The sequence below is a fragment of the Chanodichthys erythropterus genome, chromosome 13 (assembly GCF_024489055.1).
Source record: "Chanodichthys erythropterus isolate Z2021 chromosome 13, ASM2448905v1, whole genome shotgun sequence".
NCBI classification, from domain to species: Eukaryota; Metazoa; Chordata; class Actinopteri; order Cypriniformes; family Xenocyprididae; genus Chanodichthys; species Chanodichthys erythropterus.
Window position 1 is genome coordinate 34,362,708 of NC_090233.1, and position 13,468 is coordinate 34,376,175.

Below are 13,468 nucleotides of genomic sequence, written 5' to 3' on the forward strand. Positions count from 1 at the left end.
TCTAAAAGCCACAGCTAAAAATCACCTGATTTTGAGGTCTCAAAATGTCTCCTTGTTAAAAGGAAAAATTGTATAATTGTAAAAAAAAATCACAACATTGATGTTGTGATCACTTTATTTTGTTTATGAGTGTCTTTCAATTAAACAAACTTAAAATCACCTGGTAAACTCTTATATTTTTGTCATCTCAATAGGCACTTTGCACTTTTTATAGATAAAAGACACTCAAGAATATCATTGTAGACAAAATGAATAATCCTTTGTGTGAATATGTTGTGTGATATTATTTCTAGCATATATTTTAATTAATAGCATTGGCTATGTTTTTTTCACAGTAAAAAATTAATTCCAGCTTATCAGTATTATTATTGTAAAGCATTCGATTTGTCAAAAACATCAGTATTAAATATATAAATCCAAAATTCGAATTCTTAATTTTAAGTCATGGTTAAAACACATGATAAACCCCATGTCACATTAACATTTCCTCATTTTCTCTTCAAAAGTGTAATTCTGACATGCTGTTAACATAATAGCATAACATTTACCAATGAAAATCCTGAATGACTGAAAAAATAAACATCATAATCTAATAATAATATGTTTAAATCAAAAGGAGACGAGAGGAAATATAAAAAAAACACTACATATCTTCTACACTCTTAAAATGGCTGACATCAATGGATAACAGTAATTTTCCATAATGCATATAAAATCATAAATGTATAACAAGCGGGTATAAGTAATTGCTCGAAATTATATTTCGAAGGTAATACTGAGATTTAACTTCGCATTTACTTGTGTCTCATCATAGTTTTTACCAAGCACATGTCACTTAGCATTTAGCAACCAGGCACCTCTGCCCAAATCGAGGATAATAATATTAAAAACAGGACGAAATGTATCCGAAATTGCATAAATAAATGTAAAAGTGAACAATATTACATTCGATTTGCTGATATATAAACAAATTTATGCAGAACTTCTACAGGTCAGCTACCTTGTCACCCACCTGTTATTAAAGTTTGGAGCTTCAGTCCGATAACTGGGAATAAAATTCTCAAATCCCGAATATGAAGTCGAAGGATATGTTGGTTCCATCTCACAAATTAATCGGCGCTTAACGGAACGTGAATATTGTGAATATTAATCAGTTTGAGACAGAAAGACAGCTGCATTAGTTTATGCAGTGAACTTGTCAAATAAGAAACAAAAACGTCATGAAGGGGGGTCAAGGAACAACCAATAGTTTTTCGTGCGCTTTTTTAAATATATGGATGGATCGTATACCCTCGAAAATACCCGGGAATGTATTTTGAATGTATATCATAAGTGACTACAACTTGTAACATTTCCATAACTAAATCCAAAGCACTGTCAAATACGATATTGAGTAAAATGTAAAGACAAAAATATATGTACTCAGATACTGTCACTTACTTGATTTATAGGTAGACAGAACTCCAAAAAAAAAAAAACCCACACAAACAAACCATAACCATCGGTACCCAGTGATGCAGTACGTTCCTGCCAGGACTCGAAGAGTCAGCCCATTCATTGGTTGCCACTGCACTTTCATTTTGATGCATCTCACTTAAAAAAAAATGTTATCATAAATAATACAGCAAAAAATTCTGTTTCTTTTGCCTTCAGCATAATGTATTTTTCTTGTTTTTCGAAAGAAGCTCCATCTTCATGAGTCATGAGAGGCTTTCACTCTCTCTCTCTCTTTCTCTCCCTCCCTTCTCTCTCTCATACCGGCTGAAACTGCATTGTCAACTTCCGCCCTGCTGTCTCAACAGTGGCTGGCCTGCATACAAAATCTCCCAGCCATTTCAGTGTCTTATACAATGTGTCTTTAATTTCCATTCAAAAATGATGGTGGAGATCAAATGTGCTCTTCTTGTACTTGTCTTGTTTGTACACAGTTCTCTCATTTTGCAGCTTGTCATTCTCTTCCGAGCTGAATCTTCCCGCCTGTTTAGTCACATGTTTTCTTGCACGTCACTGTCCTAATTTGACTAACTGACCCAGCATCACACTGTACACACTACATTAAACACAGAGAAAACAAACACAACACTCCGAATGATGTGGCGAACAACTGTCTGTCATTTGGGTCTGATACAACAGCTGAAGAGGTGCTAAGTAGTTTCACTTTTGATTTTTTCTTTTGCTCGAGCTGACTAATATTTTGCTCTAAATTAGCTCTGAGGTTTGGTTTTTGATTGAAAAGGAAACTGTGACTGAACAGCCGTTTAAGTTGAAGGTTAGGATCATTCAAAATGAAACATGATATCTTGTATTATCGCATAGACATGACCTCACTTAAGTCACAGACGGATGTGTTCATTATTCATTATTCACTATTCACTGAGTGCACACACAAAATTAACCCAAAGGAGTGAATAAGTACTTGATGGGTTTTGTAGTCTTTTTTTTTTTTTTCGTCTTTTATTCAAGAAGCTTGGTTTATGTCATCTTTAACATTAATCACTGACTTTTCATTCTCACTTTGGTTTACTCTTGACGGTTAGAGACAGAGCACTTTGAGAAGGAAAACAGCTGAGGCCAACAGTAAGTGGGCGGGCCGGAGGTGAATCAACAGCTAAATTTGTATTCGCTCTCTTTCACTCACTCACACACACACACACACACACACACACCTCTCATTCCCGCTCTTTTTCTACATGCATATACTCACACATTTTTGTATACCAAATATTCACTTAATTAATCCATATACTCATACATAAGCATTACAACTCAAGACTGAACCAGGTTTAAAACGCGTAATGTTTTATGCAAATTATTTTACATAAATTAAACACACAAGTTTATGAAATATTTCCACTTGATGTTATCTGTGAGCTGCAACCACAAAAAAAGTATCTCTCGGACCCCTTAGTAAATGTAATTACCGTGAAAGGAGTGGTACGGAAAAGGAGGCAAACCAGTCCCAACCTACACAACTTCCTCCATAACTTCCTGCCAAGTGTTAGTGGTTTTTAGAGAACAGTTTGGAAGTCTCTGATGGCTAATCACATACTTCCAATGAATTTTACTCTCAGTACTCTTATCAGTGGACCTTATAACTTGACAAAAGTACAGTTTACCCTGAAATAAACATTCTGTCATTATTTACTCACCCTCATATTATTCCAAAACTGTTCTATGGAACACAAAAGAAAGACATACGGTTTGGGACAACATGAGACTGAATGATGGTTTTAGTTAAAGGGGTCATGGCATGTTTTTATTATTATTATTTTAATATGTTCCTTTAGGTTCACTTATAAAGTTAATAATTGGGACGACGAAGGCTGTCCCAATTTGAAGGCTCCTTCAAATACGTCCTTTGTTTCTTCTGAAACGAAGGATACAACAGATGGATCCTTCATGGCCTACCTTCATTGCACACCAACAAACAAACAAAAAAAACCTCTAAATCGGGTCAAATGTTGACATTTCTTACTAAGATGTGATTATACTCTTTATTGTATGCAGAAACGGACCATGGTGAACATATTTAGACTGTTTGTAAACCCTGTTTTGTTTCCAGCTCTAGATTAATATAACTTTTAAAAAAGTCCAGTACAAACGTTTCTGCCACTCATCAACGGCAGCGGTCATAGTTGCTAGGCGACAAGAACAGTCCTCAGTAGGCTAGACCATCCCATTTAACAACGCTCAGTCCGACCTTTGCGGCCTTCAAAGTCTGAGTCCTTCGAAGGATGCAGCCTCTGAATTGGGACACAGCCTAAGGCAAATCATTTCATTCGTTGGCCATCTTTGAAACGCTTCTCGGGTAGCGATTTTAGTCATTTTTTAGTCATGCAAGGACAGCTACTACCTCTTTGAATGGGGAAACATTAAATTCTCCAGAGCTGTTCACCAAGAAATCACCAATGAAATCTGACAACAACTATCTCATACATTTTGTTTCTAAATGCTTAAATGACAAAAAGCAGTTTTTTCCAGGCTGGACCTGCCAGTGTGCATGTGCAGCCATGTGTCCACCAAAGCATTTTAGCCAGCTAAAGAAGATGTAAGCAGGTCATCAAAAAAATCGGATATATTAAAAAAAAATCTGGATTGTCCATCAAGACCTGCCAATTCTGATTTTTGACTATATCCAATTTTTTGATGACCTGCTTACATCTTTTAAAAGTGACCCCTATCCGATATCTGCATTTACACTACACTTGGCTAAATGAACAAAAAAAGCATTATGATATCAAGAAATAAATTTCCATATAGCTTACTATGTGCTCAATGAGCTGAATTACAGTTGCTAAAATGAGTGAGTCCCCTATGAGGGACATTCTGAAATGCTTAACGTGGCTTAATTTACTAAGACAGAGTTAGTCTATTAACAAACCAAAGTAAACTCCATACTAACAAAGCATACTACATACAGAAAAGCAGATTAGCCCAGAATATGAACGTAACATGTTTAATTACATGTTATTAAGACAGTGGCATTAAAAGACCAAACTTAGTAAACACTATACTAAAGCATACTATACAGAAAAATTGGTTTGTGATTTGATCTTTTAATATCACTTACATTAAGCGACATGAAGTGTTTTCTTTATAACGGTTTTCTATGGGAGTTAAACACTTAACGTGAAATTAAACACGTTGCGTTCATATTCTGGGCTCTTTTGCTTTGCTGTGCATAGTATGCTTTATTAGTAAGATGTTTACTGAGTTTGGTCTGTTAATATCACTGTCTTAGTACATTAAGCCACGTTAAGCTTTTTCACGGTTAGCGTTTTAGAATGTCCCCAAAAAAACTGGGTGGGTCTTGTCCCACCAGTATACAGTGGAAAGTATATCAAACCTGTGGGAAGCACTGTACATGCATACCTGCTTAAACTCGATGGGAATGTGGGTAGGACTGACTAAAAACAAAAACTGGCATGCTTTAAAGATGACATAAAGTAATATGTGGTCAATTACTGTGGAATTACCCACTAGAAGAGAAACGCCCTACGAAAAACATCAAAGTTGAACCAAAATCAACTACTCAGATTGTTCTGAGTCAGTGCTGTATGAACTTAAGTTATTTTCATAGCTCAATTTATAATTTATAAGGGATAGTTCACCTAAAAATGAAAATTATCCCCTCAAGCCATCTTAGGTGTATATGAATATCTTCTTTCAGACAAACACAATCGGAGATATCTTGAAGCATTGTAATGGTAGTGAAGCCCCAAAATAAATGCATCCATCTATCATAAATATAATCCATACGACTCCAGGGGGGTTGATAAAGACCTTCTGAATCAAAGCGATGGGTTTGTAAGAAAAATATCCATATTTAAAATTTTATGAAATATTATATTTCCATAAGGCTGTTAAATTTGATCACTTAATTAATGTCAGCCATTTTTAAAGACCAAGTAGAGGGAGTGGTCATGGTGAAACCTCCGAACATTTGGTATCTATGAAAAGCCCTGAATGTGCCCTTTACAGGACATCCACACTAAAACTGTGGCATGTAAGGTCCTAAAGAAATTCACTAAAATATAATATCCTCTACAGAGGACAAAACTCCATAGCTGGTAGTCAAGGGGATATGGATATTTGTCTTACAAAATATTTTTCTTACCCCCAATAAAGACTAAATAAAAAGATGACAAAGTCAAAATATTTTTTTTTCTACACAACTATTTATTACTATTTTAACAAGCTTCTTTTTGTTTTTTAAAACAGATTATTAATAAAATGTATATTTTTAAGTGCAATTTTGTGAAATTCAGTTGGTTGGGTAAAAACATTACATTTACAATTTAAAATCATATGAAAATATTATTTCCCTATTCTTTGAATTAGGGAAGAGGTGCATTCATCAATGTTAATGCAAGTTATAGACAGCCCTGAGTGGGAGGTCTGTTACAGAACATGGAAATATAATCTTCTAATCTGTTTCTACATTGTTTAGTTTTTAAAACCAGATTTAACTCTAGTTGTGTCATTTAATGGTGGTACTGTAATGTTACTAATATTGGCACAGCTGTTGTCAATGTCTTCATATGAATAAAAGAAACTTTCAGACACATCCCACTGTAATATTGAAATAAATGGCATACCCTGTTGCAAAGGGAGGTCTAACAATTGAAGAATAACAGAGAAAATTACTTGCATGTGACAGTAATACAGTCATGTGTTCTATGTGATAACACTATAATGCCAAGCGTTGTGTGCTGTGTAGCTTTAATCCAAAAGGCTCCAAAGTGTAAGTGGTGAATCTGTTCTTCTACCCCGAACATTCTGCAATAGACTGAAATGAATAGCTATTTGCCATGGTGGTAAAACCTCTGCCCTGATTGGCTGTGAGAGAGGTAGGTGTGGCGAGGGGCTGGTTGAGAAGAGCTTTGAAATGTAGCCTGTACAGCAGAATGAGAAAAAAACAAAACAAAAAAAACAAATGTCATTTTCCTTATACAGACCTTTATCAGACACTAAATTATTTTAATTGATAAAAAATGTCTAAAGAAGCTTTAATATGGTATACACTCTAATGTTCAAAAGTTTGGGGTTGGTAAAGTAAGTCTCTTATGCTCACCAAGGCTGCCCTTATTTGATCAAAATACAGTAAGAACTGTAATACTGTGAAACATTATTACAATTTAATATAACTGTTTTCTATTTTAATGTATTATAAAATGTAAAATATTCCTGTGATGGCAAAGCTGAATTTTTAGTAGCCATTACTGCAGTCTTCAGTGCCACATGATCCTTCAGAAATCATACTAATATGCTGATCCATATTGAAAACAGTTGTGCTGCTTAAAGGGTTATTTCACCTAAAAATGAAAATTATCCCATGATTTACTCACCCTCAAGCCATCCTAGGTGTATGACTATCTTTCAGATGAACACAATCAGAGATATATTTAAAAATATCCTTGTTCCTCCGAACTTTAAAATGGTTGTGAATGGGTGGCCACATAAAAAAATAAATAAAGCATCCATCCATAATAAAAGTAATCCATATGGCTCTTTTGGTTAGAGGGTGAGTAAATCATGGGAGAATTTTCATTTTTGGGTGAACTATCCATTTAATATTTTGTGTGAATACCATATTATGCTTTTTCATGATTCTTTGATGGATAGAAAGTTAAAAAGAACACCATTTATTTAAAACAGAAACCTTTTGTAACCATGTAAAAGACATTACGGTCACTTTTGATCAATTTAATGCATCCTTGCTGAATAAAAATAATTTTTAAAAATTCACTGACTTTTGAACAGTGTATAAATGTACATACATGCTATAAATAAAACAATATGCTTGGACAGAACTCACTGCATGTGCTTGTTGTGAGGGCGTTCCATGCGTGAATGCACCTGGGGAAGCTGGCCTTGGTGGATGTGCATATGGTAAGCCAGACTGTCCAAAAGAAACAGGCAAGACATTTATGCCCAAAGAACAACAAGAGCAGTGAAATTCAGGTATTTAAAGATAAAAGGATGCATATCTGCAGCACATTACAAGGCTATTTTAATGGAGATTTAATTCATTGGTTTTGGCTCTGACCTTGCCCGGTGGGATTTGGACAGCAATAGAGGGTGTGGGGAGCAAACCTGCAGCGCTGACATGTAGAGCCTGTGGATGCATGGGCCTCAGTGAACTCTGAAAACACAATTATGAGTCATTATTTACAGAGACACTCAGATGACCTTCCTTTTCTAGTTTAGTGAGTGTTCTTCCTGACCAACCCTACTTACAGAGTCTGTGAAGCCAGACTGCTGGTTGGCATGTTCCAATTGTTTTTGCAGGGGAATTCCAGCACTGGGGATGTAACCTGGAGAGAAGGATGGAATACAGACAGAGTGTGAAAGTGTCTGCCAAAAAGAAGATGGAGGAAATTTTAACATTTGTGTCAAAGGCCCTGTTCCAAAACTTAATGAGCTGCCTTGCAGTGTACTATCTCCATAAATGTAGTTCAAAAGTTTGGGGTCGGTATGTTTTTTTTTTTTTAAAGAAGTTAATACTTCTATTCAACAAGGATGCATTAAATTGATCAAAAATGTATCATTCATCCTGAAATAGAAAGTTTCCACAAAAATATCAATGTTTCATGTTTAATGTTCCCATTATTTAATGTTCTATTAATGTTTTTTAAGCACCAAATCAGCATATTAGAATAATTTCTGAAGTATCATGACACTAAAGTCTGCAGTAATGGTTGCAGAAAATTCAGCTTTGCCATCTAAGTAAGAAAATACATTGTAAATACATTAATAGAAAAAGTTATTTGAAATTGTAATAATTTCACAATATTAGTTTTTACACCAAAAAAAAAAAAAAAAAAGCAGCCTTTGTGAGCATAAGAGATATTTCTTTCAAAAACATTAAAACCAACCTGACCCCAAACTTTTAAATGGTAGTGTGGCACCTTCCTTCCAAATGACTGATTTGAAATGCTTTTTATGCGCAGCAACATTAATGATCGAATATCGCCATACAAATATTTAAAAAATACTATACTGTTTCGTTATAATAGTATGCTATATGGAAATGAAGTCATTCACACACAAATTACACACCTGGCTGAGAGGTGAAGTGACTGTGGACAGCATAGCCCTGCTGCTGATGGGGCAGGTACTGCATGGCCTGGAAAGCTGATGCACCTGGAAACAGAAAAGGTATCATCACAACACATCACAAATTTACACCATTGTCAAGAACACAACAAAAAAAATATCGTAAGAACCTTTGAATTAATGAAGCATTTTTATTATATAACGTATTTTTAGACACTACTGTTGCACCAAAGTGCTTTGCAATTGGATCAGGGGTCTCCCAAAAGCATTGTTAGCAATCTATGGTCACAAGGTCCATTGACCTCTGTTGTAATGACGGAACTTATGACCAGAATTGCTTTTGGGAAACGCACCCTTGGATAATGCAACGGCAGACACAGTGCAACAGTACACTCACCACACATCAGCCATAAATGGAGAGGACACTGATAGAGACAATTCAATGGAAGAGAATTATTGGGAGGCCATGACTGATAAGGGCCAATGAGGGAATTGGGCCAGGACACCAGGATTACACCCCTACTCTTTACAAGAAGTGCCATGGAAACACAGAGAGTCAGGACCATTCGAAGGATGGATCAGTCTTTGAGACTTACAAGCAAATAATCACTCATACCCATATCTCCAAACATAAGCACTGAGGGAAAATTAAAACTAGGTACCTCTCAGTTGTGAACCACTGGCATAGTTGGCTGGCACTGGCTGACTGGAGGCAAAAGGTGATGTATGCTGCGGCTGACTGACTCCATACGGGCTGTGACTCGGCTGGCCTCCGGAGTACTGGCCATGCTCTGTTCCACCTGCACTGAATCCCGGCTGAGACTGGAAATGACGCGCCTGGGGTGGTGGCAAACAGCCAATAACATTTTCAATGAACACAGGTGAAGACACCAAACATGCAAAACAACAGTGAGTAGTAACTTAACCAGGTGTCCCGCATCACTAAAAAGTGTTGGTTTGCATGTTTTAAATACATTTAAATTGCTTTACATTAAAATGTCACACTCACAGGAATGACTGGAGACTGGAAGAGCTGTTTACTGCGTTCCCCAAGAAGAGCTCCTGGGCGCCCATGACTCACCTGACCTGCTGATAAGCACAGCAAAATTAAGTCATTTTTGTAGGGCAATTCTAACAACAAAGGAACCCTGTTTCACATACAAAGCTTAAGCTAGTCCTTGACTAAAATGCATGTTTGAGCTGTTTTAACTGAAAGCAACTTGTACTGACACATCTTAAAATATGTCAATGCCATTGTTTTGTCTCAAAATGTTTTTTTTAAGGCATGTTTATAAAAGATACTTAAATATCCTAATTGAACTAAAGCCTAATCCTGGCTTAATCTAAACCCTGTTTGTGAAACCAGGCCTATACTTTTGTGACAAATTACTGAAAATGCCATATAGTGGTCACCTTGCATGCTGAGAAGGTGCTGTCCAGGGTGGATGGCCATGTTTGGCTGGTATGTTGATGAAGTCAGAGTTGTCATGTCACTGCAAACATATACAAGAATTCTAGTTATAAACTGAATAACAGACATGTCATTTGCAAAATCTGACAGCTTTGTATAATAATGGGTTTTTTTCCCCCCTTTTAGTGGGGAATTTTCAGTATTTAATTTTGGTATTCTTTCAGTAGCCAATATTCCAGTCTTTTGTGTCATGTGATCCTTCAGAAATCATTTTAATATGCTGACTTTGAGCTCAATTGTTTCTTATAAATGCCTAATATTTTTGTGGAAGCCTCAAGATACTTTTTTCCAGGATTCTTTGACGAATACGTTGACGAAAAGAACAGTTTTTTTTATATAGAAATCTTTTGTAATATTATAAATGTCTTTACTGTCAGTTTAATGCATCCTTGCTGAATAAAAGTCTTATTTTTATTTCTTTAAAAAAACAAAAACACAAAAACTTACTCTTTCCCGTACCTCTGTTCTTTCCGTCGTCTTTTCTCCTCCTCATGTAGGACTTTCTTCAGCTGTAGGAAAAGTTGGTGCTTCTCCTCTTGAAGACCCTGAAGCTTCACTCCCATCTTCATAATCTGAAGACAGAGAAAGAGAGTAAAAATATTGGTCAGGAGTCCTGTGCAATAATGTCTGTATCTTTTGTAAATAATCCAAAAAAAAAAAAAAAAAATCAAACAGCAATCATACAGACTTACCTGCTCTTTAGTCTCCTCTAAGGACATCCTCTCCTCCATCTCTTTCTTTCTCTTCCTCTCTTCCTCTTCTTTTAGTTTCTGCTCCATCATTTTGTCAACCTCTTCCTCCTCTGAGATAAATAAGTTATTTTTAAAATGACTTTAAAAGTAGCTACATGCATCAACAACCCTATAATTCACACAAAGCACCAGCAAGCAAGACGAACATGGAAATTATTTAATTGATTTGTAGTAAAAATAATATACAGGAGATTCCAGGGCTCACCTTGCCTCTTCCGCTCCCTCTCTCTCATAATGTGCTTGTGTAAGGCACGTGCCATGGCATTAGACAGTTTGGGCCTCTCCAGAAGAGCCGGCATGATGGTAGGGATTGGTGGTGCCAGCTGGAGTAGAGGTGACAGGTAAAAAAAAGTTACACATGGATCATAAAACATAAATATCAGCTACATTTTCTGTCACTAATTAGTACACTAAGAGTAAATTCAGATATTAGTGGCCTTATCACAGGAAGAATAGTGAAGAGTGAAAACAATTAAAGAACTGAAAGTCTGGAAATTATTTTACCTTGTTAAACGACAATGTTAAAAACATAACAGAACCAATAACATTCTTATTATTTATGTGCAGCACAATTCAAAAATTTCACAGGTTCAGAATGACACATCACAAACACGAACTAAGGCAGCTGTCAAAAAGTCGACAAGCCTTGCTTACGTTTTATAAACCAACTTACCATATCAATTCTAAAAACCAAAGACTACGAGTTAGAGCAAAATATAAATTAGAAGAAAGAGATGTGGTAATCTGAGAAGCAATATAAGGCAGTAAATCAGCAAACTCCCCTGCACCGGGTTAGCTCTATAATGACTTGACAAGCTAGCTGGCTATGCTTGCAGTAACCTGAAAGTTTTGACAGGCTATTCAGTTAATCTGTCCAAGAAAATCACCTTTCATAGGCATGATTTTATAGACGAAAGTGATTTCAGTATTTCTATTTCCATCCAGTAAGATGCATTAACACCTGACCATTAGGCTAGCAGGCTAACGGCTCAAGTGACAGCTTAGGCAGCTAGCTTGCAAAATCAGCGAACTAAATAAAACTCTTGCAGTGAAATTCGTGGAATCTTCATGTAACGCACTTTTGTCCGCTTCTGAGATTAAAAGTATGCTGAGCTTGTCTGAAGGCTTTCCTTAAAGAAAAATAAACAAGTGTATCAGTAATTAACCAAAATAAAAATGACAGGAAACCCAGTTTGGCCCACTTCCGCTGTGGGTGTGTCTTGATGACGGCAAGTGTCAGTGAGCAGAAAAGAAGAGGCTGCTCATTGCAGAGTCATTAAGTCGAGCTCCTCCTCTCTAGATGTAATTTGGGCGTAATAGGTGGAGCTAGAAGGTCCAACCGCACCCTAACCTACCCATAACTCTATTCCACCACCCAGTAGATCCACAGAGGTAGAGATGGACTAGGTCATGACGTTCAGAAGGGGAACTGGACCAGTGTTCCCAACTGCTTTCAATTTAAAGTAGCTAAAACTGGTAGCTAAATGTCACTAAATGACATTAAAATGGCACATTCATTGATCTATTCTATATATAGATATAGATCAGTGGGCAAAATAAGAATCTAGATAAGGTTTGTCCAAGAAGTTTCTAGATTTGACCCTAAACCTTTGAAAAAAGGGGCAGGGAAGTCACTAAATCTAGTGACAAAATTGCTAAATTTGTAACACGGACTGAACTGGACGTCTTTTGGCTCTCCAGTGAGCACCACTTGGAAATGTAACGAACGTCAAGTTTTCATTAGGCCCAGCTTTCAACTATGTTTTGAAAATCTTTTATTCGTGGGTTATTGACATGTCTCATAATAAGGAATATCATTTAATAATCCTGTATCTTCTATTAGCTAAATTTAGTATACATAAATGCATATATGTGAGAAACAATACTATAATTTTAAATTTTACCTAAGTTCAGGAATACCTAAAACAAGTGTTTTTTTTAAGTAATTGTTACATGGACATCTTATCTCATGCTGAAACGGCTTCTCCTCAGGTATTAATTATAATCATTATTTTATGAAATAAAACATAAAAATTTAATTAAGACCTCTGCAAAATCATGGGCACTATTAAACAGGATCACAATGCATTTGACTTTTTCCCAAAAGCCCATTAAGTTTAAGTTTTAAATTATTATTACAGGTGCTGGTCATATAATTAGAATATCATCAAAAAGTTGATTTATTTCACTAATTCCATTCAAAAAGTGAAACTTGTATATTATATTCATTCATTACACACAGACCTCTTATATTTCAAATGTTTATTTGGTGCCACACTCTAATTAGCTAATTAAACACCTGCAAAGGCCTTTAAATGGTCTCTCAGTCTAGTTCTGTAGGCTACACAATCATGGGGAAGACTGCTGACTTGACAGTTGTCCAAAGGATGACCATTGATACCTTGCACAAGGAGGGCAAGACACAAAAGGTCATTGCAAAAGAGGCTGGCTGTTCACAGAGCTCTTTGTCCAAGCACATTAATAGAGAGGTGAAGGGAAGGAAAAGATGTGGTGGAAAAAAATGTACAAGCAATAGGGATAACCGCACCCTGGAGAGGATTGTGAAACAAAACCCATTCAAATGTGGGGGAGATTCACAAAGAGTGGACTACAGCTGGAGTCAGTGCTTCAAGAACCACTACGCACAGACGTATACAAGACATGGGTTTCAGCTGTCGCATTCCTT

The 13,468-nt window shown here is 36.2% G+C and overlaps 1 protein-coding gene across 7 annotated transcripts; it reads right to left on the reverse strand.

Annotated features, from left to right (window-relative positions):
- Nucleotides 1-5,671: 5,671 nt before the first annotated feature.
- Nucleotides 5,672-12,000, reverse strand: gps2 (G protein pathway suppressor 2). Of its 7 annotated transcripts, XM_067406558.1 has the most exons (13): nt 11,862-11,977; nt 11,456-11,479; nt 10,988-11,105; nt 10,723-10,832; nt 10,478-10,602; nt 9,973-10,052; nt 9,569-9,648; nt 9,222-9,396; nt 8,563-8,646; nt 7,741-7,817; nt 7,550-7,645; nt 7,319-7,402; nt 5,672-6,395 (listed from the first exon to the last, which is right to left on the reverse strand). In XM_067406558.1, exons 2-13 carry the CDS (start codon nt 11,456-11,458, stop codon nt 6,303-6,305), a joined length of 1,125 nt encoding a protein of 374 aa, XP_067262659.1. In that variant the 5' UTR covers nt 11,459-11,479; nt 11,862-11,977; the 3' UTR covers nt 5,672-6,302. The 7 variants fall into 7 exon arrangements, with proteins under 7 accessions (XP_067262659.1, XP_067262665.1, XP_067262664.1 ...); XM_067406564.1 differs by lacking the exon at nt 11,456-11,479 and having other exon boundaries at nt 11,862-12,000; XM_067406563.1 differs by lacking the exon at nt 11,456-11,479 and having other exon boundaries at nt 11,670-12,000.
- Between the last annotated feature and the right edge of the window lie 1,468 nt (nt 12,001-13,468).

Coding starts and splice junctions, on each gene's coding strand:
- gps2 (XM_067406557.1), bottom strand. Junction 9,649..9,972: donor GCACCTTCTCAGCATGCAAG/GTGACCACTATA, acceptor TGTGCTTATCAG/CAGGTCAGGTGAGTCATGGG. Junction 7,646..7,740: donor AGTCTGGCTTCACAGACTCT/GTAAGTAGGGTT, acceptor TTGTGTTTTCAG/AGTTCACTGAGGCCCATGCA.